At 41.6% G+C, this 26,332-nt stretch overlaps 1 protein-coding gene across 2 annotated transcripts; it reads left to right on the forward strand.

Annotated features, from left to right (window-relative positions):
- Positions 1–1,542: 1,542 nt before the first annotated feature.
- LOC121533929 (volume-regulated anion channel subunit LRRC8C-like) lies at positions 1,543–18,319 on the forward strand. 2 transcript variants are annotated; one of them, XM_041840291.2, is made up of 6 exons: positions 1,543–1,682; positions 5,983–6,366; positions 6,548–7,155; positions 7,573–7,894; positions 13,055–13,417; positions 13,627–18,319. In XM_041840291.2, exons 1-6 carry the CDS (start codon positions 1,545–1,547, stop codon positions 14,191–14,193), a joined length of 2,382 nt encoding a protein of 793 aa, XP_041696225.1. In that variant the 5' UTR covers positions 1,543–1,544; the 3' UTR covers positions 14,194–18,319. The 2 variants fall into 2 exon arrangements, with proteins under 2 accessions (XP_041696225.1, XP_041696226.1); XM_041840292.2 differs by having other exon boundaries at positions 5,983–6,357.
- The last annotated feature ends 8,013 nt before the right edge of the window (positions 18,320–26,332 follow it).

Here is a 26,332-nt window from a genome sequence, read left to right on the forward strand (position 1 = left end):
CAAAATCACACAAAAATTATCAATGGAAATCAAATTTATCAACCCATGGAGGTCTGGATTTGGAGTCACCCTCAAAATTAAAGTGGAAAACCACACTACAGGCTGATCCAACTTTGATGTAATGTCCTTAAAACAAGTCAAAATGAGGCTCAGTAGTGTGTGTGGCCTCCACGTGCCTGTATGACCTCCCTACAACGCCTGGGCATGCTCCTGATGAGGTGGCGGATGGTCTCCTGAGGGATCTCCTCCCAGACCTGGACTAAAGCATCCGACAACTCATGGACAGTCTGTGGTGCAATGTGGCGTTGGTGGATGGAGCGAGACATGATGTCCCAGATGTGCTCAATTGGATTCAGGTCTGGGGAACGGGCGGGCCAGTCCATAGCATCAATGCCTTCCTCTTGCAGGAACTGCTGACACACTCCAGCCACATGAGGTCTAGCATTGTCTTGCATTAGGAGGAACCCAGGGTCAACCGCACCAGCATATGGTCTCACAAGGGGTCTGAGGATCTCATCTCGGTACCTAATGGCAGTCAGGCTACCTCTGGCGAGAACATGGAGGGCTTTGCGGCCCCCCAAAGAAATGCCACCCCACACCATGACTGACCCACCGCCAAACCGGTCATGCTGGAGGATGTTGCAGGCAGCAGAACGTTCTCCACGGCGTCTCCAGACTCTGTCACGTCTGTCACATGTGCTCAGTGTGAACCTGCTTTCATCTGTGAAGAGCACAGGGCGCCAGTGGCAAATTTGCCAATCTTGGTGTTCTCTGGCAAATGCCAAACGTCCTGCACGGTGTTGGGCTGTAAGCACAACCCCCACCTGTGGACGTCGGGCCCTCATACCACCCTCATGGAGTCTGTTTCTGACCGTTTAAGCAGGCACATACACATTTGTGGCCTGCTGGAGGTCATTTTGCAGGGCTCTGGCAGTGCTCCTCCTTGCACAAAGGCGGAGGTAGCAGTCCTGCTGCTGGGTTGTTGCCCTCCTACGGCCTCCTCCACATCTCCTGATGTACTGGCCTGTCTCCTGGTAGCGCCTCCATGCTCTGGACACTACGTTGACAGACACAGCAAACCTTCTTGCCACAGCTCGCATTGATGTGCCATCCTGGATGAGCTGCGCTACCTGAGCCACTTGTGTGGGTTGTAGACTCCGTCTCATGCTACCACTAGAGTGAAAGCACCGCCAGCATTCAAAAGTGACCAAAACATCAGCCAGGAAGCATAGGAACTGAGAAGTGGTCTGTGGTCACCACCTGCAAAATCAGTCCTTTATTGGGGGTGTCTTGCTAATTGCCTATAATTTCCACCTGTTGTCTATTCCATTTGCACAACAGCATGTGAAATTTATTGTCAATCAGTGTTGCTTCCTAAGTGGACAGTTTGATTTCACAGAAGTGTGATTGACTTGGAGTTACATTGTGTTGTTTAAGTGTTCCCTTTATTTTTTTGAGCAGTGTATTTTGAAGCTATACATTGTTTGTTCACAAATACATTGTTTGCAAACAATCCCAATGTCATCTCTGTCCCAGCAGGAGCCATGATTCCTGTGACGGAGTTCCGGCAGTTCTCAGAGCAGCAGCCACAGTTCCGGGTTCTGAAGCCCTGGTGGGATGTGTTCACAGACTACCTCTCTGTGGTCATGCTAATGATCGGGGTGTTCGGATGCACCCTACAGGTCAGTAGCATCAAACAGCTTCAAAATCTCTTCCATAAAAAGCCTGAGTATCTATGAACAAGCAATTGTTTCTATGAGGTGCATACATATTCTAAACATTTTGTAGCATAAGCCTATACCCAGAGGGCAAGACTGGTTGAAATTATGTTATGTTTCAGATTTCTGGTTGTAATTATGTAATTTTAAGTTTTACTCTTGTAGTTCACATAGTCTGCCTTGTTTTCTGTGTACAGTACAGTCATGTTTTTATAGCATATATTATGTTTACTTTATCTGCTACTACCACCTAGATATAATTAAAGATATGTTGAAATGCTTGAATCAAGTCTTTAAAGTGACTTGCTGAATAGCAGATATTAAAATAAATGTTAAAGTAATTAGGGACACAGCTCTAGAACTTTAGTGTGGCCTGTCCTGCAGTGACAAACAACCCAATGTTGGGTTCATGTTAATCTCGCTCTCTCTCTGTCGAGACGTCTGGTTTCAGAGCACCTCAGAACGCTACTTGAATGGCAGTCAATGGTAGGAGCGGAGTAAACATCTGCAGGTTTTAATTGGCTGATCTTTCACTCCTGCACCATCCAGCATCTCCCCCTCTTTGTGGATTTCAATGCGCTAGCATAGCAAGTAATGGGCTAAACAAGGAAGTGAGTTTGGGAAATCAGAAAGTTTTCAAATATAAACTTTATATGCCTGAACTAAGAATGAATTGGTCTCTGCAAAAATAATATGGTCGCTGTGAACATTTCTTTTGATGGGTGATTTTCAAAACATTTCAAAGTCCCATCAATTCGAGCCTGGGGACAAGGTTAGGTTAATGTAAGCTGCAATCTGACGGGAGTTTACCAGCGGAAGGGAAAGACATTCCTGCACTCCACACACAGACATACAGAAACACACACACCACACACCAAAAATGGCCCCCCACCTGCCCCACCCCCCTCTTCATAAACACATGGGGAACACATGGGAAACACACACACTGCACCGTGCACCAAAAATGGCCCCCTGCCTGCCCCACCCCCTCTTCATAAACAAATGGGACTTGTCCAAAATGGCACCCTATTCCCTATAGTGCACTGGTCAAAAGTAGTGCAATAAATACAGAATAGGAGGCCATTTGGGACATAGTCATGATTCCAGCAGCCCATGACCTGTCACTTCACTTCTCTTCACCACTCTGACCAATTGAAGATGGTGGAGTTCGATCTGCTGATTCTGGGCTGCATCCCAAATGAACCCTATTCCCTATGTAGTGGCCTACTTTTGACCAGTGCCCATAAGGGCTCCATCTATATATAAACCCCTGTAGATTATGACTAATTATTTTTTGAAACCCCCAAACACCATTGATAGGAACTATTTATTAGGGTAGGAATATCCCCTGTTGTCCACTTGAGCTGAGGGGAAGGATCTCTACAAAAAGACAGAATGAGTGTTTAGAATAGGTGCTTTCACTGTTTGTTAATTGTGGGCAATTTCAAAACCAGCCTGGCGTCAGAGCCATATGAAACATACTATACGTATTTCTGAGCACCTCGAAGACATGTGATATGCACTAAAGGTTAGTTACTTTAGACAGAAAACAACAGTAGGGAAGTTGGTCAGGGAGGATGGGTGGGCGTATACCACAACCGTCTAGCAATTGAAAGGTTGCGCGTTCGAGCCACGTCAGGGACAACTAGCATTTAAGCTTCCCCTAACCCTCTAACCATAACCCAATTTACCTAACCTGCTGCATAAATTATCCTAACCTTTGTCGTTATTTCTCCTAAACACCAATGTAAATTCTACCTGCAACTCTCCTTTGTTGTTAGGACACAACAAGCAACCTGGTCTCAGAGAAAGACGTATGATACTATACATACTCCAAGATGTATGTTACATTAAATCATCCAATTCGTATGCTATTGTACGACCGGGTAAGACGTATGATACTATACGTCCTCAAATTCGTATTAAATTGTACGATCGCTATTCCATTCATAATGAAATCTAACGTAATATATCATAGTAAATGGAGGGAACAGATTCACTTACCAAATCCTACGAACTGCCCTGGGACTAGGTTGTCAAAACACCACCCATCTGATGACTTCCATTAGTTTATATGGGCGAACTGCAGCCTTGTCAAAGCAAAGCAGTGTACTAGCTCAAATTAATACATTTCCTGGCTTTATGGGACTGTGTGTCTGAGTTTAGATTTGTGAAGATTAACACTGGCTCTACCAAAGGGACATTTTAACAGATAGAAGCCAATGAATAGCTCTACACACTAGCTACTGCATATAGGGAGAGGAGTTGGGAGGGCAGAGAGAGACAGAGCAGGAGAAAGAGTGAGAGAGGAGAGAGTGAGAGAGATAGGGAGAGTGAGAGAGCAAGAGGAGAGGTTCAGAGAGAGAGAGGATATATAGAGAGATATAATTCTGCTGATCCTCTCTCGAGAGACTACTCAGCAAGTCTGACTGCGTTTCTCCTGTCCTGCCCTGTACTGCTGCAGCGCACCCCTGAGCACAACCATGAGCCTAATTTCCTCTGCCCCATAAACCATGTCACTGGTCTGGATCATAGCAAGAAAAGTACATCTTTACGAAGCTGAAGAAGAAAAAAATGATATCTATTTTTTCTCACTGTAAATACATCACCACAACTTGGGTCCATGATTCATCTATATAAATAGTAAAACATATATATTGTTTTACGTGTTATAAAAAGCATAACAAATTATTTTCTGGTACAGTATTGCATGGCATTAGAGTGAGTGTCTCCCTCTTCAGTCTGCGATTTGTTAAAGCACTAATTGGTTATTTCCTGTCTGAGTCACATGTTTACCAGTGAAGTCAGAGCAGAAATTGAGACAGGGCAAGGTTTCCCGATAGCAATGGAACTTAGGCTTACTAGTGTTATAATGGTGCATCATTCCTTCAACAGTCAAAGATGTAACATGCGTTTCCCAAAACACCACGTAGAGGAAACGTTCGCTAAATGTGTCGTTAGACCATGTGTCGATACTGATAAGATCAAACGAAAAGCAGCGCTGCTCTCGGATCATCTTTCTCCATTCAAATCTTACCTTAACATTAGAATTACACCACAATACTGATGACGGATCAGCTCCTAGAGATATTACCACCTATGGCTTCAAATATTCAGGTGGCTTATAATGCTTACCCAATAATAATGTACTAAATTACCGATTGGGGACATCATCGTGCACCTGTTGTTACACATGCAATATATTGAGTCAAATTACAAACAATAGCCTATTATCAAAATAAAACTAAATTGATTGAACATACTGTAGAATTTATTTCAATATGATTGAAATATATAGGCCCATTTAGCCTATTTATATTTTATTGCAGTCATCTCGGCTTTCATTTGAAGCATATTTGTATCCTTCACTTGTTTGTAACAATTTAAGTTATCAGCATCACTTTCAGACAGATAAACATCTTGATCCTATGTTTAGCGGAAGTCTTCTGTGAATAAAGTGTTGAAGAAGGGCAAAAAAGCATCTAACAATGCACTTAGCTGTTCTACAAGTGATCTGAGGCAGTCTGTAAATAACAAGTGTTTTCAAGTGCAACTTTAGTAACTATGGTTTTTGGAAACAGCTCAGAGATTTAGCGATGCTCCTACAGAGGTTCTAATGATGAACTTTTGGGAAACCAGGCCAGATCATCAGATATTCCCCCCGTTGTTTGTATTATCACTGTATCTAACTAACTTTATGTAATAGACTAGTTTCAAGTTTTAAGTTTTGATGTTGCTGTGTTGCTTGCTTGATTCTTCCCAGCAAACCGGGAACATTCCAATAACATTAGTTAAGGTTCCCATGAAGTTCTAGTTAGGGTTTTATCTAACATTAGGATGATAACATCCCAAGAACATTTAAGGAATGTTTTTGATAGCAAAATGTATTTTTCTTTCAGATTAAAAACAAAATGAAATATCCTTGGAATATTCTCCTAACATTCACTAAAATGTTGTGCACAACATTTGTAACAAGCACCACAGAACATTCCCCAAACGTGCTCATTAGGTTTCCAGGTAATGTAATAACACAATGTACCAGTAATGTTTTAGAACATACTGCTGCAACAAAATGTGAGAGCAACGTTCTGTCAACATTCTTGCAACATCAGGCAAATGTTTTATACAAACATTGTATAATCAGCACAACTGGACAGTTTTTGTGTTATGAGAACATTTGTCGCAACCTAACGAATGTTCTGGGAACTTTCACAGAAACAATTTTGGTTTGCTGAGTTATTGTTTGTTCTTTGTTTTATTTCAGGTGAGGCAGGACAAAATCATCTGCCTTCCCCAAAAAATGTCCATGCCCAACCAAACAATACTCTTACCAAATAAAACTGCTGTGCCGCCGGACGTGCACGAGATGATGGGCCGGAAAACCAACCTGGACTTCCAGCAGTACAGCTTCATCAACCAGATGTGCTACGAGAAAGCCCTGCACTGGTACGCCAAGTACTTCCCTTACCTGGTCCTCATCCACACCCTCATCTTCATGGTGTGTAGCAACTTCTGGTTCAAGTTCCCAGGCTCCAGCTCTAAGATAGAGCATTTCATCTCCATCTTGGGAAAGTGCTTTGACTCCCCCTGGACTACCAGAGCTCTGTCTGAGGTGTCTGGAGAGAACCCAGAGGAGAAGGTATTGTTGGTATGTGTTTGTATGTACTGTATGTATGTATTTACTGTGTGCGTGCGTAAAATTATGTTTTGTCCTGGACTAGGCTCAATCTGTATCCCAGAAACTGGCCCTATATTGTATATATTTTAAATATTTTAAATAAAATGCATTCATTCATTCATTCATTCATTCATTCATGAATTAATTCAAGGACAACAAGAAGAGCAGAGCCAGTAGAGCGATCCTTAACGTGTCTGTAGAGGGGAACCTGGACAACCTGGAGAAGACCCAGTCCCTCAAATCCATCCCAGAGAAGATCGTAGTGGACAAGCCCACAGCCAGCGCCCTGGATAAGAAGGAAGGAGAACAAGCCAAAGCTCTGTTTGAGAAGGTGAAGAAGTTCCGCCTGCACGTCGAGGAGGGGGACATCCTCTATGTTATGTATGTTCGCCAGACTGTTCTCAAGGTGTTCAAGTTCCTCCTCATCATCGCGTATAATAGTGCTTTAGTCTCTGAGGTGCAGTTCACAGTGAAGTGCAGTGTGGACATACAGGACATGACGGGATATAAGCATTTCTCCTGTAATCACACCATGGCCCACCTGTTCTCTAAGTTGTCATACTGTTACCTGTGCTTTGTGGCTGTGTACGGATTCACCTGCCTCTACACTTCCTATTGGCTCTTCTACCGCTCTCTGAAGGAGTACTCCTTTGAATACGTGCGGCAAGAAACGGGAATCGATGACATCCCAGACGTGAAGAATGACTTTGCCTTCATGCTGCACATGATCGACCAGTACGACCCACTGTACTCCAAGAGGTGCGGATTTTCTTTTTAAAATTAGACAATTGTAAATTGTTTCAAATAATTCAGCTCTTCGTTGTTATTGATAAGTATGTAATGCCTCCAATTGTAAAATAAACCATTCACATGCCGTAGTATGGCTGCCATCTGCTCCAACCCTTCGAAGGGGTTATTGTGTTACTATTTTTCCTTTAGTTTATTTAGCACATTTTTCTAACTTACTTTTTAAATACTCTGCATTGTTGGTTAAGGGCTCGTAAGTAAGCATTTCACTGAAAGGTCTACACCTGTTGAATTCAGCGCATGTGACAAATATAATTTGATTTGATTTGAATAAACAGAAGACAAGTTTCTGTTGCACATCCTTTTACATAGTTTTTTGGACAATAAAGTAATCTTCTTATTCTCTCTTTCTTTCTGTCTCTCTCTCAGGTTCGCAGTGTTCCTGTCTGAGGTCAGCGAGAACAAACTGAAACAGCTAAACCTGAACCACGAGTGGACACCAGAGAAGCTACGTCAGAGACTGCTGACCAACCACAACAACAGACTGGAGCTGCAGCTCTTCATGCTGTCTGGGCTCCCGGACACCATCTTCGAGGTGACAGAGCTCCAGTCCCTGAAGCTAGAGATCATCAACAACGTAACCATCCCAGCCTCCATCGCCCAGCTGGAAAACCTCCAGGAGCTGTCTCTGTATCAGTGTTGTTTAAAGATCCACACCACAGCCACTTTCTTCCTCAAGGAGAAACTCAAGGTATGCTATTCTGGTAGTCTTTTGGTGTGGCATGTTTTTTTATGGCTCTTGACTTTGTATTCTATAATCTGTTTATGTCTCGTACAGTTTGTGGGTATTTCCACCAATTCGGTGCGTTTTGAGAAGTATAACTTGGTCTTAAAAACACATTTGATTTCACCTAATTGTAACATTCTGCCATAAAGAGCAAATGTTCAACTTAATAAAAAAACAGTTTTCCCATCTCAAGAGGTTAAATGAAAAATAAGTGCCTATTAAGTGCCAAATAAAGTAACAGCCCACATGAAAAAATACCATAGTAAAGTAGTAGCCTTCACTGTAGTGTTTTTGCGGAATGTAGTTTTACTGTAGTGTTGTGGACATGACTGTAGTATATTGTAGTATTTACAGTTTACTATAGTATACTGTAGTGTATACTATAGTAATTACTGTAGTGTTTTGTGGACTGTAGTGTTTTTGCTGACATTACTGTAGTATTTACTGTAGTGTTTTTGGAGTCAAGTATTGTTATGAACCCAAAAACTAGCCTATGGATATTGATGCATTCGCTTTGTCGAGAGGTCCTAGGCCTAGTTACAGAGCCTTCAAAAAGGTATTCACACCCCTTGATATTTTCCACATTTTGTTGTGTTACAAAGTGGGATTAAAATGGATTTAATTGTCATATTTTGTCAATGGTCTACACTAAATACTCTGTAATGTCGTGATGGAAGAAAAATTATAACATTTGTTAAAATAAATAATGAAAAATAAAACACTAATCTATCTTGATTAGATAAGTATTCAACCCCCTGAGTCAATACATGTTATAATCACCTTTGGCAGCGATTACGGCTGTGAGTCTTTCTGGGTAAGTCTCTAAGACAATTTCACATCTGGATTGTGCAACATTTGTCCATTATTCTTTTCAAAATTCAAGCTCTGTCAAATTGGTTGTTGGTCATTGCTAGACAACCATTTTCAGGTCTTGCCATAGATTTTTAAGCAAAAACTGTAACTCGGGCACTGAGGAACATTCACTGTCTTATTGGTAAGCAACTATAGTGTAGGTGTGGCCTTGTGTTTTAGGTTATTGTCCTGCTGAAAGGTGAATTAATCTCCCAGTGCCTGTGCTTAGCTCCACTCTGTTTCTTTTTTATCCTGAAAAACTCCCCAGTCTTTAACGATTACAAACATACCCATAACATGATGCAGCCACCACTCTGCTTGAAAACATGGAGAGTGGTACTCAGTAATGTGTTGCATTGGATTTGCCCCAAATATAAAAAAGTGAATTGCTTTGCCACATTTTTTGCAGTATTACTTTAATGCCTTGTTGCAAACAGGATGCATGTTTTGGAATATTTGTATTCTGTACAGGCTTACTTCTTTTCACTCTGTGAATTAGGTTAGTATTGTGGAGTAACTACAATGTTGTTGAACCATCCTCAGTTTTCTCCAATTACAGCCATTAAACTCTGTAACTGTTTTAAAGTCACCATTGAGCGGTTTCCTTCCTCTCCGGCAACTCAGTTAGGAAGGACGCCTGTATCTTTGTAGTAACTGGATGTATTGATACGCCATCCAAAGTGTAATTGATAACTTCACCATGCTCAAAGGGATATTTAATGTCTGCCTTTTTTATTTTTACCAATAGGTGCCCTTCTTTGTGAGGCATTGGAAAACCTCCCTGGTCTTTCTGGTTGAATCTGTGTTTGAAATTCACTGCTTGACTGAGGGACCTTACAGATAATTGTAAGTGTGGGGTACAGAGATGAGGTAGTCATTAGAAAATCATGTTAAACACTATGTGAGTCCATGCACTATGTGAGTCACAGTGTGAGTCCATGCAACTTATTATGTGACTTGTTATGCTAATTTTTTATCCTGAATTTATTAAGGTTTGCCATAACAAAGGGGATACATACTTATTGACTCAAGACATTTCAGCTTTTCAGTTTTTTATTAATTTAGAACATAATTTCACTTTGACATTATGGGGTATTGTGTGTATGCCAGTGACAAAAAAAATCTCAATTTAATACATTTTATATTCAGGCTGTAACACAACAAAATGTGGAAAAAGTCAAGGGGTGTGAATACTTTCTGAAGGCACTGTACATGGTCTGTAACCTGAAGGAATGTGTGCATCTGTGAGTAATCAGCAAATGCGCCTAGGTGTTGAATGTCAATACTTTGTAGAGCCACCTTTTGCAGCAATGACAGCTGCAAGTCTCTTGGGGTATGTCTTTATAAGTGTGTCACATCTAGCCACTGGGATCTTTGCCCATTCTTCAAGGCAAAACTGCTCCAGCTCCTTCAAGTTGGATGGGTTCCGCTGGTGTACAGCAATCTTTAAGTCATACCACAGATTCTCAATTGGATTGAGGTCTGGGCTTTGATTAGGCCATTCCAAGACATTTAAATGTTTCCCCTTAAACCACTCAAGTGTTGCTTTAGCAGTATGCTTATGGTCATTGTCCTGCTGGAAGGTGAACCTCCGTCCCAGTCTCAAATCTCTGGAAGATTGAAACATGTTTCTCTCATGAATTTCCCTGTATTTAGCGCCATCCATCATTCCTTCAATTCTGACCAGTTTCCCAGCCCCTGCCAATGAAAAACATCCCCACAGCATGATGCTGCCACCACCATGCTTCACTGTGGGGATGGTGTTCTCGGGGTGATGAGAGGTGTTGGGTTTGCGCCAGACATAGGGTTTTCCTTGATGGCCAAAAAACTCAATTTTAGTCTCATCTGACCAGAGTACCTTCTTCCATATGTTTGTGGAGTCTCCCACATTCCTTTTGGCGAACACCAAATGTGTTTGCTTATTATTTTCTTTAAGCAATGGCTTTTTTCTGGCCACTCTTCCATAAAGTGTACAACTTAAAATGGTCCTATGGACAGATACTCCAATCTCTGCTGTGGAGCTTTGCAGCTCCTTCAGGGTTATCTTTGGTCTCTTTGTTGCCTCTCTGATTAATTCCCCCTTTGCCTGGTCCGTGAGTTTTGGTGGGCGGCCCTCTCTTGGCAGGTTTGTTGTGGTGCCATAATCTTTCCATTTATTTTATAATGGATTTAATGGTGCTCCGTGGGATGTTCAAAGTTTCTGATATTTCTTTATAACCCAACCCTGATCTGTACTTCTCCACAACTTTGTCCCTGACCTGTTTGGAGAGCTCCTTGGCCTTCATGGTGCCGCTCGCTTGGTGGTGCCATTTGCTTAGTGGTGTTGCAGAACAGGTGTATATATACTGAGATCATGTGACAGATAATGTGACACTTAGATATTTTGTGTATGTCCATTACATGAAATCCCAAAAAAAATCAATTTCAATTACAGGTTGAAATGCAACAAAATAGGAAAAATGCCAAGGGGAATGAATACTTTTGCAAGGCACTGTATGCCCAGGGAGACAGCAACCTTACTTTGGTCCAGGGCCAACTCTGTCTCTCTTGACCTCCTGGTCAGCCAGTCCTAGCGATTTATAATTTGTTCAGATGGTGAGGAAACATAAATATGTACAAAAAGGAGAAATACAAAAGGTATGCCCAAACTAAAGACTAAAAAACAAATGAAAGGCCACCAAACAAAACCAGCAACTTGCAAGCAATGTTCCCTCTATGCTGCTGGCAGCTCCCACGGGACTGACGTGCAGAAGAAATATCAGCCTGCGCAGAGAAGCACGAGATTGAACTTCACTCAACTTTGTAGAGTTTTCCCCATTAGTTAACACTGTCAACGTTGCCCTTTACTGTGGGAATTGTGAACGAATCAACGCAATATTAGCCACTTTCAATGCAACATACCGAAACAAAACGAACTATGCAAGCGATTTTGTTGTAAGCAGAGCGCATCGAAGTAGGATTCTATTGTATTGACAGGCACGAATCAGGCCAGTACTCTACACAGACTGGTGCTCCATAACCAATCAGAGTTGCTGTAGGCCTATATGCAAATAGACATTTTACATTTACATTTTAGTCATTTAGCAGAAGCTCTTATCCAGAGCGACTTACAGTTAGTGAGTGGATACATTTTCATACTGGCCCCCCGTGGGAAACGAACCCACAACCCTGGCGTTGCAAGCGCCATGCTCTACCAACTGAGCTACATGGGGCCATTGACATATATGGATTTGTGCCATTCACTTTGAACTGGAGTGGTCGTGATTATTATGCGCTTGTTTTGAGATCAAAGCGAGAGCTGCATGTAGCCACGTGTGCAAATCTGTTCATATTCTTTGCTAGTTAGTGAGTTATTAGCCCAGTTATAGCTAATTTGTAGTCAGAAATGTGGGAGTGATTGCTTCCTACAAGAGCACAAAACGTGAACATTTCTAGCCATCTTTGAAGTCAGGTAAAGAGTCAGATAAAGAGCTTTTTTTATGTCTGAAAGGGGCAGTGTTGTATTTTGAGACAGGCTTGAATTAGCTAGGTGGCCAATAAGCAGAGGGTAACATAATATGTCTGATTCTCTGTGATAATGGTATGGGAATAATATTGCATTTTATTTTGTAAAGTGTTTTCTTACATCAAACAACACAACAAAACGTGTTATGCTCGACCCACTCAGTATTCCACAACAAAACACCAGACAATTGCCAAAAACAATAGAACCAGCTCACGTGCTTTGATATGACTATTTGATGTTCAATATTTCTTTAGAATTTATTTTTTAAAGGAATAGTTTCACCATATTAAAACGAGAGTTCTGTTCACGTAACAGGGTTGACCTTAAGATGTAAAATGAGGGACAGGTTTTTTTTTCTTCCTTAAAATGAATCACTAACAACATAAAATAAATAATAATCTTCAGAAATGATTTTGTCAAAGCAACAAAATAACTAGGGCTTTACAATGATGGTGAAAACATTTGGGGGTTAAGGTTAAAAATCTTCCTAGAAGTCACAGAGGATACACAGAGCGACATATCCATATTAAAAACCGGGTTTATCGAATTTTCCATGTGGGGGCATTTAATATAACAGGCTTTTAAAATTCCACATTTGTGCACAATTTCTACTTAAAATATCAAAGGTACTCAAAAGGCACACATATTTTTGGGAACGACCCATGTGTATTTTGTCTGCTGTTGTTATTGACATTACATTTCCCGGCTGGGATTAACAAAATATCTATATATCTAGCCATCCATCTATCCATCTATCTCTATCTAAGGTGCTCAGGGTGAAGTTTGATGACAGCAGGGAGCTGCCTCATTGGCTGTACCACCTGCGGAATCTAGAGGAGCTCTACCTCATTGGCTCACTGAGTCCTGACTCTTCGAAGAATGTGGTTCTGGAGTCCCTGAGGGAGCTGAAGCATCTGAAGATCCTCTCGCTCAAAAGTAACTTTACAAAGATCCCCCAGTCCATCGTGGATGTGTCCAGCCACCTGCAGAAGCTGTACATCTACAATGATGGAACCAAGCTGGTGATGCTCAACAACCTGAAGAAGATGGTGAACCTGACTGAACTGGAGCTGGTGCACTGTGACCTGGAACGCATCCCACATGCTGTCTTCAGCCTCACGAACCTACAGGTATGATATGCCGTACTTTGAGTGCCTGCTATGATCGCCTACAGTGTCTCAAAACTCTGAGTAGTCAGCCTACAGGTATGAGTTACTGTAACTGGCTGCTATGATTGCATACAGTGTCTCAAAACTAGGGTTGCAAAAATGTATTGCCAATTGCTGTAATATTGTGGAATGCCACTTAAAATAAAAACATTTAACTCTTAACTCTACAGGAGTTGGATCTGAAGGAAAACAACCTGCACTCCATTGAGGAGATAGTCAGCTGCCAGCACCTTCGCAAACTGACGTGCCTGAAACTCTGGCACAACAATATCTGCTACATCCCAGAACACATCAAGAAGCTGGGAAGCCTGGAGCGCCTCTACTTCAGCCACAACAAGATAGAGATCTTGTCCCCGCACCTGTTCTTATGCAACAAGCTTCGTTACCTGGACCTGTCCAACAACGACATCCGGTTCATTCCGCCGGAGATCGGCGTCCTACAGAGTCTTCAGTATTTCTCTGTCACGTGCAACAAGATCGAGAACCTTCCAGACGAGCTCTTCTTTTGCAAGAAGCTCAAAACCCTCAAGCTGGGCAAGAATATGCTGTCGTTGCTCTCACCAAAGATCTCATACCTGGTTCTATTGACACACCTGGAACTGAAGGGCAACCATTTTGAGCTCCTGCCTCCAGAGCTGCGGTTCTGCCGGGCGTTGAAGCGTGGCGGCCTAGTGGTGGAGGACGTCTTGTTTGAAACCTTGCCTTCTGATATCAGAGACAAAATTAAGGCTGAGTGAAATGCTTTACAGTATCTGTGCAAAAGGCCCTGCGATACACTAGCGTCCTGTCCAGGGGGTGTACTTGTACATCAAGCTGCCTCACACTCGATAAACAGGAGATTGGCTCCTGCCCTATGGGCCATTCTGGCTTGGACAAGCCAACTTACATGTCTGTGCAAAAAGAAAATGCCAATTTTGTCTTAATCTGACAATCATAGTCTAACAAAATACTAGATTTTACTGTATACTTAGCTTATCATGATCAAACTCTAAGCACTAACCCTTAGTTCGTTCAAGGGAACAGTTGTGATATTCATGGGTGTATGTTTTTGAGTATTATGTCTGTGTTACTTTATGACAGAAGGAAATATGGCTTTGTGTTGTAATTAAATGGTTCTTAACAATATAATTAGTCACAGGCAAGGTATACTTAGCCCTGGTACCAGTCTGTTTGTGCCAGGGGAGAACAACAGCCCCTCTCATTGAAGCCACGGAAGTTCATGGCTGACTGCGGTTCTGCAGGCATTATTAGCAGAAAACAGGATCCCCATTATAGTGAATGGAAAAATGTAAATCTTCGTGGTCAATGCGCTATTTCATCTTCATGTAGGAATGAATGGTGTCATGTGATCGATGGCTTTGTCCATTCATATATACAGTCATTTATTTGTGCTAATATTCGACTGCTTGTACTCATAATGTTTTGCATGACATGGAGTGGCAAGGAGTGGAATGATAGCACAAACAGATCTGGGACCAAGCAAAGGTATACTGTCCATCAGGATATCAATTACTAGATTGCTTGTTTTTGTATTGTCGATACTGTTATTTATTACACTGTACTGTATTATGCAGTTTGTCGAGCACAAGCTTCATTCATCATAAACTGGATAGAATGTAGGCTTATAATTACAAAGATAGAATGTACACTAGAATGGAAATTGTTAAGAGTTCTGTAGTCTGTGGGGTATAAGTGGGAGAAGGCACTCGTGGCAGGTGTGACCTCTAACCAGCTCTATGGCCAGGGACAAAAACAGGCTGGTTTGAGGGCACCTCCTTTCTATTCGGGCAGAGACGATATAGAAAGCGAGAAATCCCACTCCCTAATTTTTTCTGATCAGGGCGGAGCCACTCTGGTCTACTTATTGCCCCCACCCCACGGAAGGGGGTGCCCCAGAGACTGTAGGGAAAGGAGATATCTCACTGGCTCATTTTTTTCTGGTCGGGGTGGGTGGAGCAAGTGGGAAGGCGACAGCTGTTCCTTCTTTCTTGTGAGCATGCCAGATATTATTGAGGCAGTGAGCTCACACGGGAAAGCATGCTTAAAGTATTTTTAGCATATTTCAGCATATTAACGTATGTGCTAATATGAATCTACTGGTATAGTGTGGATATCTTTGAATGCATCAATGTTAACTCTTTAGGGACTATTGGAGTGAATCATTGGAGTGAATCTGACTTTAAGGCCATGAGAATATTTTTTTTATGATCAGTGTTACATAGTTAATTGTTAATAGTTTCCTTATTGTTTAAGATATAAATGTCAAACTTAACATGGTTCTTCATGGTAATGTCTTTGATGACCCTAAAAAGTTTTAAGTTGATAGGCCATTGTGAAGTGCATTTACAAAGGATTTAAATGGACGGACACATAATTTATTTACTCACACATCTCCAAACCAATCCCTTAGCTTTTCTCAACCTAAGTTAAGAGATGTACCGTGTTCTCCAAAATTTCCAAGAGGGAGGGAAATCTATCCTGACGGATCTTATGGGTTCTTAAGGCAAATTGTTTAGCATGAGAAACGACACCTACGTAGAAAGTTTCAAGTCTCTAGGTCAAACGGGGCAGCGGATATGAGGGATATGTCTGCCAAATTAGAAAAAATGTAACAATTTATGCTTGAATTATTTGACCATGTCAAGAAAGAAACAAATCTAAAAATAACAATAGGTTTCACCGCTTTGCTGTGAACCCCTAATTTTACTCTTGAGAAAATATTCCATAACTGCAGGTGGGAGTAAATCACCAACCTTGGCTTTATACCTGTTAAAACAACACACTATAGGTGGCAGTATGCAACCTTTCAGTTTGTTTACCAACTCACTTCAAGTAGGGCTGAGCGATATATCGGATTAATTAGATTAATTCAAATTAATGTTTTAGCGCAATGTTCCTGTATCACAAGAAGCAAGTAATTTTTTATGAGTGTTTGTCTTTTTGGTCTCGTCTCCTTCGCTCCTTCTGTGCTGGGTGCACTGTGCACCTTCCCACTCGCACACAGACAACAAGCCCCTGTCACTCACAACAACAAAGACGAAAGATCACTTCCTCTCTGACAACAAGCAGTTTCAACTCACTATTTGCATTAGATTTTTGGTCCAACAGAACCGGTCATATGGACACCAAAATGCTTTGAGACATTATTTTACTGCAATAGAGGAGAACCTTAACCCTTAATAACCTTTTTATGTCTCCTCAATTTGTGCAAAGAGCAGACCCTACTAAAACAGGAGTATAAATGAGCATTGATTCTAGAAAACTAAGACGCCGTAATGGGACATACTGTATACAATGTTTCGTCCTCTAACTATCTGTATGGTACCAATATCAAGTCAAGTAGCCATTTTGAATAATTGATCAGTTTTTTTCTGTTACATGTAGTTGCTAATTGACAGATTTGAATCACTGTTCACACCTTTTAAGCGTTTTCTTATATTATGCTAATAAAGGCCTGTTTTTTATGGCTATTGTATTGCTGCGTGAATACTTTTCATGAGCTTTATATTGTTTGTTTGCCTGCCATATGCTATGCTATGTAGCCACCGCTAGACTACTCTAGCTTTGGCCTTCTATGCCACATGCTATTTCAACCTCTTTGCCATTAGATTTGTTGTGTTGCTGCTATATTTATGTATAGTTTTACTCATTTACATTGTATTTGTATATTGTCATTGCATTGATATTCATATTATACAAGTTAACAGCCAATTAATTATGCACATTATTGCGTGCTATTATTTGTACCTTTCCTTTGTAGATAAACCACACATACCTACGTACCAACAACTCGAGACCTCGGGACTATAAGGTTCTAACTGGCATTTTGTTAAAAATAATTATTCACATAGAGTTGCTATTTTAGAGGTCCTTCACTTGAGATATGTCAGATTTGTGAAAAAGTAAATTTACGATTAAAAACAATATAAACCAGAAAGTTCTATCTGCGCAGACACCTTTGAACTTGGTGCTATACGGTTCTATCTGCAATCCAATCACACAATGCTGGGTTGTCAATAAAAAAAAATTGTATGTAAGGTGATGTACTTTTTGAATCATGAAAGAGGAAGACATCACAAAGCAGTTCTAAGATCTGGGACTTTAAAAATACTCTATCTCAAAACCATACATTTTGCAGATAGAACCTTATTACCCCAAATCCTTGATTATTATATTATATTTTTTTAAACATATTTTTTATTTTTTTATTTTTTAAATTCATATCATAGGTTCTGGTCCTCTTTCGCAATTACTTTACACTTTTTCAGAAGAATGGCTATTTATGGTATAAATAAATACATACAGGTGCCTAAGACCATTTTTCAGGCCCATTGGAGAGGCATTGCTGTTTTTGTCTTGTTCTATATCAGGGATGGGCAGGCCCGCAGATCTCATTCAGGGTCTCAACTTAATGTTGAGAGTTAGAATAGTAGAATACACAAGGTGCAATTTCGAAATTTGGTTGTGCATCAGCAGTCTTTTCATGTTATGTCAGTCATTGGAAGTCACTCAATTAGCCCATGTCGGCTAAAATATTTTCGATTGGTAAGTTAGTCTAACCAGCTACCTAAACTTGTAGTAATCATGGTCGAATTACCGCCCCATTGATTTTGTTAGTTACTCTCGACTGATATCATATTAAAAAACTGCAAACATTTCTCTCCACCCTATGGCAAAATGTGTAGAATTGCAGGAAATTAGCTGTAGAATCTACCTGCAGTCAAATGACCTAGTGGCCTCCATGGGTGGAATGTTATTAATATTTCTCAACATTAATCAACATTATTTTAAAAACCCGCTGGAAATCCGGTGTTTCTATGTCAAACGGTTTTGTTATATTTCAGTCTTCTGTGATGTATATAAACAAACTCAAAATGTAATAAATTTCAACTCTATATCTGACATGGTACAGTTGTCTTCTTTTTTAAAGCCCATAACCATGTGTGTGAGGTGTATAGTTTTGTTTCAAAGTAGATTTGTTTAAGACTACCAAGAAACACTCTGTGTGACCCTGATTCAACCCACTGCAGTAAAAGGTTGACGGGGAACTTCACCTGCTTATTTGGCTTTGTTTATTTGGCTTGCTTGTCAAGAAATGCTGGCAGCCCACGACAGAAGCCAAACGTGAGTTGGCTTTGGGGTGTGGTTTGATGTGGGTATTTCTTGGGTGTGTCCTGTCCGGACCGATCTTGATTTAGCCCAAACATTTGACCGGACCAAATATGAACCAATCATAGACATCTACACTGTGCTAACGTAATTGCAAAACGGTTTTCTAATGATTAATTAGCCTTTTAAAATGACAAACTTGGATTAGCAAACACAACATGCCATTGGAACACAGGACTGATGGTTGCTGATAATGGGCCTCTATACGCCTATGTAGATATTCCATTAAAAATCAGCCGTTTCCAGCTACAATAGCCATTTACAACATTAACAATGTCTACACTGTATTTCTGATCAATTTTATGTTATTTTAATGGACAAAAAAATACCTTTTCTTTCGAAAACAAGGACATTTCTAAGTGACCCCAAACTTTTGAACGGTAGTGTACAGTGAGGGAAAAAAGTATTTGATCCCCTGCTGATTTTGTACATTTGCCCACTGACAAAGACATGATCAGTCTATAATTTTAAAGGTAGGTTTATTTGAACAGTGAGAGACAGAATAACAACAACAAAATCCAGAAAAACGCATGTCAAAAATGTTATAAATTGATTTGCATTTTAATGAGGGAAATAAGTATTTGACCCCTCTGCAAAACATGACTTAGTACTTGGTGGCAAAACCCTTGTTGGCAATCACAGAGGTCAGACGTTTCTTGTAGTTGGCCACCAGGTTTGCACACATCTCAGGAGGGATTTTGTTCCACTCCTCTTTGCAGATCTTCTCCAAGTCATTACGGTTTCGAGGCTGATGTTTGGCAACTCGAACCTTCAGCTCCCTCCATGTCCAATCTATGGGATTAAGGTCTGGTGACTGGCTAGGCCACTCCAGGACCTTAATGTACTTCTTCTTGAGAATGTGCTTCTTCTTGAGGCACTCCTTTGTTGCCTTGGCCGTGTGTTTTGGGTCATTGTCATGCTGGAATACCCATCCACGACACATTTTCAATGCCCTGGCTGAGGGAAGGAGGTTCTCACCCAAGATTTGACGGTACATGGCCCCGTCCATCGTCCCTTTGATGAGGTGAAGTTGGCCTGTCCCCTTAGCAGAAAAACACCCCCAAAGCATAATGTTTCCACCTCCATGTTTGACGGTGGGGATGGTGTTCTTGGGGTCATAGGCAGCATTCCTCTTCCTCCAAACACGCCGAGTTGAGTTGATGCCAAAGAGCTCCATTTTGGTCTCATCTGACCACAACACTTTCACCCAGTTCTCCTCTGAATCATTCAGATGTTCATTGGCAAACTTCACACGGGCATGTATATGTGCTTTCTTGAGCAGGGGGACCTTGCGGGCGCTGCAGGATTTCAGTCCTTCACGGCGTAGTGTGTTACAAATTGTTTTCTTGGTGACTATGGTCCCAGCTGCCTTGAGATCATTGACAAGATCCTCCCGTGTAGTTCTGGGCTGATTCCTCACCGTTCTCATGATCATTGCAACTCCACGAGGTGAGATCTTGCATGGAGCCCCAGGCCGAGGGAGATTGACAGTTATTTTGTGTTTCTTCCATTTGCGAATAATCACACTAACTGTTGTCACCTTCTCACCAAGCTGCTTGGCGATGGTCTTGTAGCCCATTCCATCCTTGTGTAGGTCTACAATCTTGTCCCTGACATCCTTGGAGAGCTCTTTGGTCTTGGCCATGGTGGAGAGTTTGGAATCTGATTGATTGATTGCTTCTGTGGACAGGTGTCTTTTATACAAGTAACAAACTGAGATTAGGAGCACTCCCTTTAAGAGTGTGCTCCTAATCTCAGCTCGTTACCTGTATAAAAGACACCTGGGAGCCAGAAATCTTTCTGATTGAGAGGGGGTCAAATACTTATTTCCCTAATTAAAATGCAAATAAATGTATAACATTTTTGACATGCATTTTTCTGGATTTTTTTGTTGTTATTCTGTCTCTCACTGTTCAAATAAATCTACCGTTAAAATTATAGACTGATCATTTCTTTGTCAGTGGGCAAACGTACAAAATCAGCAGGGGATCAAATACTTTTTTCCCTCACTGTATGTTTCACAAGTTTGGACAGCAAAGTACAGCACATCAGAGTACATTACAGTAATGTAAAGAAAAGTATAGTTCATGTACAGTATATTACAACAGTCCAGAACAGTAGATTATAGTACAGTTTAATGTACTGTATTCGGGGGAGAGCAACTGCCCCCTCTCATTGAAACCACAGACGTTCAAGGTAGACTGCGGTACTGCAGACATTGTTAGCAGAAAACAGGATCCCCCATTATAGTGAATGGAAAAATATCAATCTTCGTGGTCAATCTTTGTGTAAATAAAAACAATTTTGGAAGACAATCATGGGACCAATAATTTATTCTGATACACCAGATTCGCTTTTTGACCTGCACTGTTGGAGCTTGGAGCGTAAGAATTTCACTGTACCCTGCAATTACATCTTGTGCATGTGACTAATAAACTAATCTAATCTAATCCGATTAATGTCCTTGAACCGATTATTTTAAAATCTCACACAGAAAATGTAAGGATAATTTAGTTGCTAATGGCAGCCTGCAGTACCCCAGTCGACCTTTAACTTGAGTTACTCAATGAGAGGGGGCAGCACTGAGCTAGCCTGCAACATCACTTCCTGATGTAGCTCAAACTACGCATGTTATGTTTCTATGAGACGCCATCTTAACCAACTTTAATTTGGCTTCAATGAACTATTGAGTCTTCACATAGAAGTGAATGGTGTCACGTGATCGATGGCTTTGTCCATTCATATATACAGTCATTGACTGTATTGTACATTTTCCATTTTTTACATTTTAGTCATTTAGCAGACGCTCTTATCCAGAGCGACTTACATTATTTTTATTTTATTTTATTTTTTTCATACCCCCTGTGGGAATCGAACCCACAACATTTACATTTTACATTTACGTCATTTAGCAGACGCTCTTATCCAGAGCGACTTACAAATTGGTGCATTCACCTTATAGCCAGTGGCATAACCACTTTACAATTATTATTATTAAAAAAAAAATTTTTTGGGGGGGGTAGAAGGATTACTTTATCCTATCCCAGGTATTCCTTAAAGAGGTGGGGTTTCAAATGTCTCCGGAAGGTGGTGAGTGACTCCGCTGTCCTGGCGTCGTGAGGGAGCTTGTTCCACCATTGGGGTGCCAGAGCAGCGAACAGTTTTGACTGGGCTGAGGGGGAACTATGCTTCCGCAGAGGAAGGGGAGCCAGCAGGCCAGAGGTGGATGAACGCAATGCCCTCGTTTGGGTGTAGGGACTGATCAGAGCCTGAAGGTACGGAGGTGCCGTTCCCCTCACAGCTCCATAGGCAAGCACCATGGTCTTGTAACAGATGCGAGCTTCAACTGGAAGCCAGTGGAGTGTGCGGAGGAGCGGGGTGACGTGAGAGAACTTGGGAAGGTTGAACACCAGAGGGGCTGCGGCATTCTGGATGAGTTGTAGGGGTTTAATGGCACAGGCAGGGAGCCCAGCCAACAGCGAGTTGCAGTAATCCAGACGGGAGATGACAAGTGCCTGGATTAGGACCTGTGCCGCTTCCCGTGTAAGGCAGGGTCGTACTCTCCGAGCGTTGCAAACGCCATACTCTATCAACTGAGCTACATCCCTGCCGGCCATTCCCTCCCCTACCCTGGACGACGCTGGGCCACCCCATGGGTCGTATTTGTACCCTACTTTACTCTAATGTACTCTACTCAATATGTCTTTTCAACTTTTATTCAGAACCGGAAATGAACCTGATTTCAACGTCTGGAAAAATATACTGAACAAAAATATAAACGCAACATGTAAAGTGTTGGTCCCATGTTTCATGTGCTGAAATAAAAGATCCCAGACATTTTCCATACGCACATAAAGCTTATTTCTCTCAAATGTTGTGCACAAATTTGTTTACATCCCTGTTAGTGAGCATTTCTCAGTTGCCAAGATAATCCATCCACCTGACAGGTGTGGCATATCAAGAAGCTGATTAAACAGCATGATCATTACACAGGTTATATATTATATTATTATATATTATTATATTATATTATTATATTATTATTATATTATATTATATTACAGGTGCACCTTGTGCTGGGGACAATAAAAGGCCACTCTAAAATGTGCAGTTTTGTCACACAACACAATGCCACAGATATCTCAAGTTTTGAGGGAATGTGCATTTAGCATGCTGACTGCAGGAATGTCCACCAGAGCTGTTGCCAGAGAATTGAATGTTAATTTCTCTACCATAAGCCAACATCGTTTTAGAGAATTTGGCAGTACGTCCAACCGGCCTCACAACCGCAGACCACGTGTAACTATGCCAGCCCAAGACCTCCACTTCCGGCTTCTTCACCTGCGGGATCGTCTGAAACCAGCCACCTGGACAGCTGATGAAACTGAGGAGTATTTCTGTCTGCAATAAAGCCCTTTTGTGTGGAATATATGCCTTTTAGATGTATTTTCAGCATCATTGTTTGCTTACTAGAATTATTTTCGTTTGGCCGGTCGTGTAGGAGGAGGGCGGTCTCGCCTAGGGCAGCAGAATGGCCAGGACTTGGCCTGTTTCTAGTCTACATTTATGTTATAAATGTTGGCTCCTGTGAACTGGAACTAGCCAGCTAAGTGCTAACATTAATGGTTTGCATGTGTCAGACATACTAGCCTTTGCCTCAGAAACCGCTACTTCATGGCACTATTATTCCACGAAATGTGCATTCTATCTGACACAAACTGATTACATTTTCATTCATCGATAGCTTCAAGACCGGAACCACTTTCTGACTGCATGCCAACCCAGTATTACTTTGCGCTTGCCACTAGTAGGATAAATGTGCGGTACTACACCCCCTTTTCACTCTTAAGGATATCAATAAACATTCATGAAAAATATAATTGTTGCTGAATAAACAAATGACTGAAACTGTCAAATATAATTTCATAAAAAGAGAACATACTAACTTAATGTTTCTATTCAGCGTGAAACATAAACAGATATTTCATTTAACTCTGTGTTCTTTTGTCTCGTGTAATAAATTCTTAACATTCGTTTATACTGGATTAACAGTACATTTTAGTTAACTGAAATTCCGTTAGTTATGTTCCAACATTCCCTCCATCTTGTGCCAGTATCAGTTATTTTAAAGTCTTGGTTCCAATAGTTTATATTTTTTCTAAGAGATTGTCTTGCCACTCTTGCACAGTATATGCTGCAGCGTTGTCTGGATACCTTGTGGTGTGGTATTGTATGTTGGTGGACTCTGCTGGAGCTTGGAAGAGTGCTCATAAGTACTCTGCCCATGAGGATCTGTGCTGGGGAGAGCCAGTCCATTAGATTGTGCATAGCCAAGGCTTGAATGAGTCAGTTTAATGCCCCAGGCTGTTGCAAAGCTTCTAATTGTAGTGCTTGCGAATGAAACGTGGTCGCACACAAGTTTTCTTGGTATGCCATTTCTAGCGAACACTGCTTTAATTCTGCTGATTGGCTGTGTGTGCTGTTTTGTCTTTAATTTTCATCACTTCAGGATACTTGGACATGTAATCAACAATCAACAGGTAAGACTGACCCCTGGTCTCGAAGATATCTACAGCCACTTTCAGCCAATGGAGCTCTGGAATGTCATGTGAGAGTAGGGGCTCTTTCTGATTCTTGGGCTGATACTGTTGGCATGTGGTGCACGTTTCAACCATTTATTCAATGTCTCTTGTCATCCCAGGCCAATACAGGTGTTTCCTGGCATGAGCTTTTGTGCACTACATTCCTTGATGAGCGACGTGAAGCTTCTGTAGCATGACTGTTCTCATTGTTTTGGGAATGATGATTCTGACTCCTGCAAGCAGAACTCATTTTTGTACTGCCGATGTGTGTCTGAATGACCAGTATTGATGCAGTCTTGGGTCGAGCTGATTTCTCTGTTGTGGCCAACCTTTGCTGTGGACCTCTTGTAGCAGTTGTAATGTGTTGTCTTTCTGTATTGACTCACTGAGCTGTTTCAGCATGTCTTCACACAGGGTGTCTGTTACCTCCAGAGTGTAGATTATTTTCTTGTCTGTGAATTCATCAGTCTCTGTATGTTGACTCTCCACGACCACTCGTGTCGGCGATCAGTATGTCTTTCACAGGTGTATAGGATACGTTCAGGTCATACCTCTACAGCTGTAGGAGCATCCTCTGGAGTCTGGATGGTGATATACCCAGTGACGTCTTGAGTATGGACTCTAGCGGCTTGTGGTCGGATTGTACGTTCACTTTCACCCCGTACACATACTGGTGAAACCTTTTGGCAGAGAACACAATGGCTAACAGCTCCTTTTCTATTTGGGCATAGTTGTGTTCTGTTTCTGTCAGTGCTCTTGACGCGTAGGCGATCGGTCGTCCCTCTTGTAGTAGACACACCCCTACTCAATCTTTGGATGCGTCAGTCTGTATGACGAGTTGTTTCTGTGGATCGAAGAACTTCAGTGTTGGAGCATGGATCAGAGCTGTTTTGAGCTTCTTCAGAGCTTCCTGGTGCTCGTACTGCCATTGCCAGGCCATGTCTTTGCGTTGCAGCTGTCGTAGTGGTGCTGTGAGTGATGCTTCACCAGGGATGTACTGTCAGATACTTTGTCATGCCCAGCAGTCGTTGCAGTGCTGCTTTGACAGCAGGTGGCTGCATTTCAGCTATTGCTCACACCTTCCCTTCATCTGCTTTCATGCCATCTGGTGTGATCACGTGGCCCATGAACTTGACCATGCTCACCTTGTACTGTATCTTCTCCTTGTTGAACTTCACGTTGACCTGCTCAGCTCTTTCCATCACATTTTGTATTATCTTGTCATGTTCCTGCTCTGTGGCTGCAGCGATGATCTTGTCATCTGCGATGGTGTGAACACCTTCGATGTCTCTGAATGTGTCACAGTTGTGTTGCTGGAACACTTCTCTCGATGATTTGATCCTGAAGGGTAGGCATTTGACCCTGTATCTTCCCCATGGAGTGTTGCATGTACACAGCAGTGAGGACTCTTTGTCTAGCTTCACACTACCTAGCTACTTCCCTGTTAATTTCCTGCAGGACAGCAGTGCTCGGCAAGCGGGACTTGGGTGCGAAGGACACACTGTGCCCCGTGTTGTTGTGTTTCCGGCTTGCAGCGCAAATACTCCCCTTTGAGCAGCAGTACTGTGACATCCAGATTCCAGATGGTGACCAATAGTACACTTTCTTTTACAAGTTTTAACTCGCGCCATGCCGTTGTTGCCGGCTACCCAGCATAAACTAGTTAGCTGAGAAGGGCTCATCAGGACAATTGACTGAACCGAATCCATTCGACATACGTCATCAATTTGGGCACCAGGCGTGTCCCTATAGCCTCTCCCCTAGCTTGGCACCTGTTTTTATGCTAACGTTAACTCTATTGTTTGTGCTCGACAAAATGATGAAACCGGACCATGTTGTGGATTCTTATGACTGGAGGACTCATTGACTAGGTAGGTACAGTGGGGAAAAAAGTATTTAGTCAGCCACCAATTGTGCAAGTTCTCCCACTTAAAAAGATGAGAGAGGCCTGTAATTTTCATCATATGTACACGTCAACTATGACAGACAAAATGAGAAAGAAAAATCCAGAAAATCACATTGTAGGATTTTTTATGAATTTATTTGCAAATTATGGTGGAAAATAAGTATTTGGTCAATAACAAAAGTTTCTCAATACTTTGTTATATACCCTTTGTTGGCAATA

Source organism: Coregonus clupeaformis, chromosome 20 (assembly GCF_020615455.1).
Source record: "Coregonus clupeaformis isolate EN_2021a chromosome 20, ASM2061545v1, whole genome shotgun sequence".
Lineage (NCBI taxonomy): Eukaryota > Metazoa > Chordata > Actinopteri > Salmoniformes > Salmonidae > Coregonus > Coregonus clupeaformis.

Excerpts from the sequence above, each read along its gene's own strand:
- LOC121533929 (XM_041840291.2), top strand. The coding sequence starts at position 1,545 with ATGATTCCTGTGACGGAGTTCCGGCAGTTCTCAGAGCAGCAGCCACAG. Across the intron at positions 6,367-6,547 it reads CAGAGGAGAAGGTATTGTTG|GACAACAAGAAGAGCAGAGC; the intron begins GTATGTGTTTGT and ends AATTAATTCAAG. Across the intron at positions 7,895-13,054 it reads TCCTCAAGGAGAAACTCAAG|GTGCTCAGGGTGAAGTTTGA; the intron begins GTATGCTATTCT and ends TCTCTATCTAAG.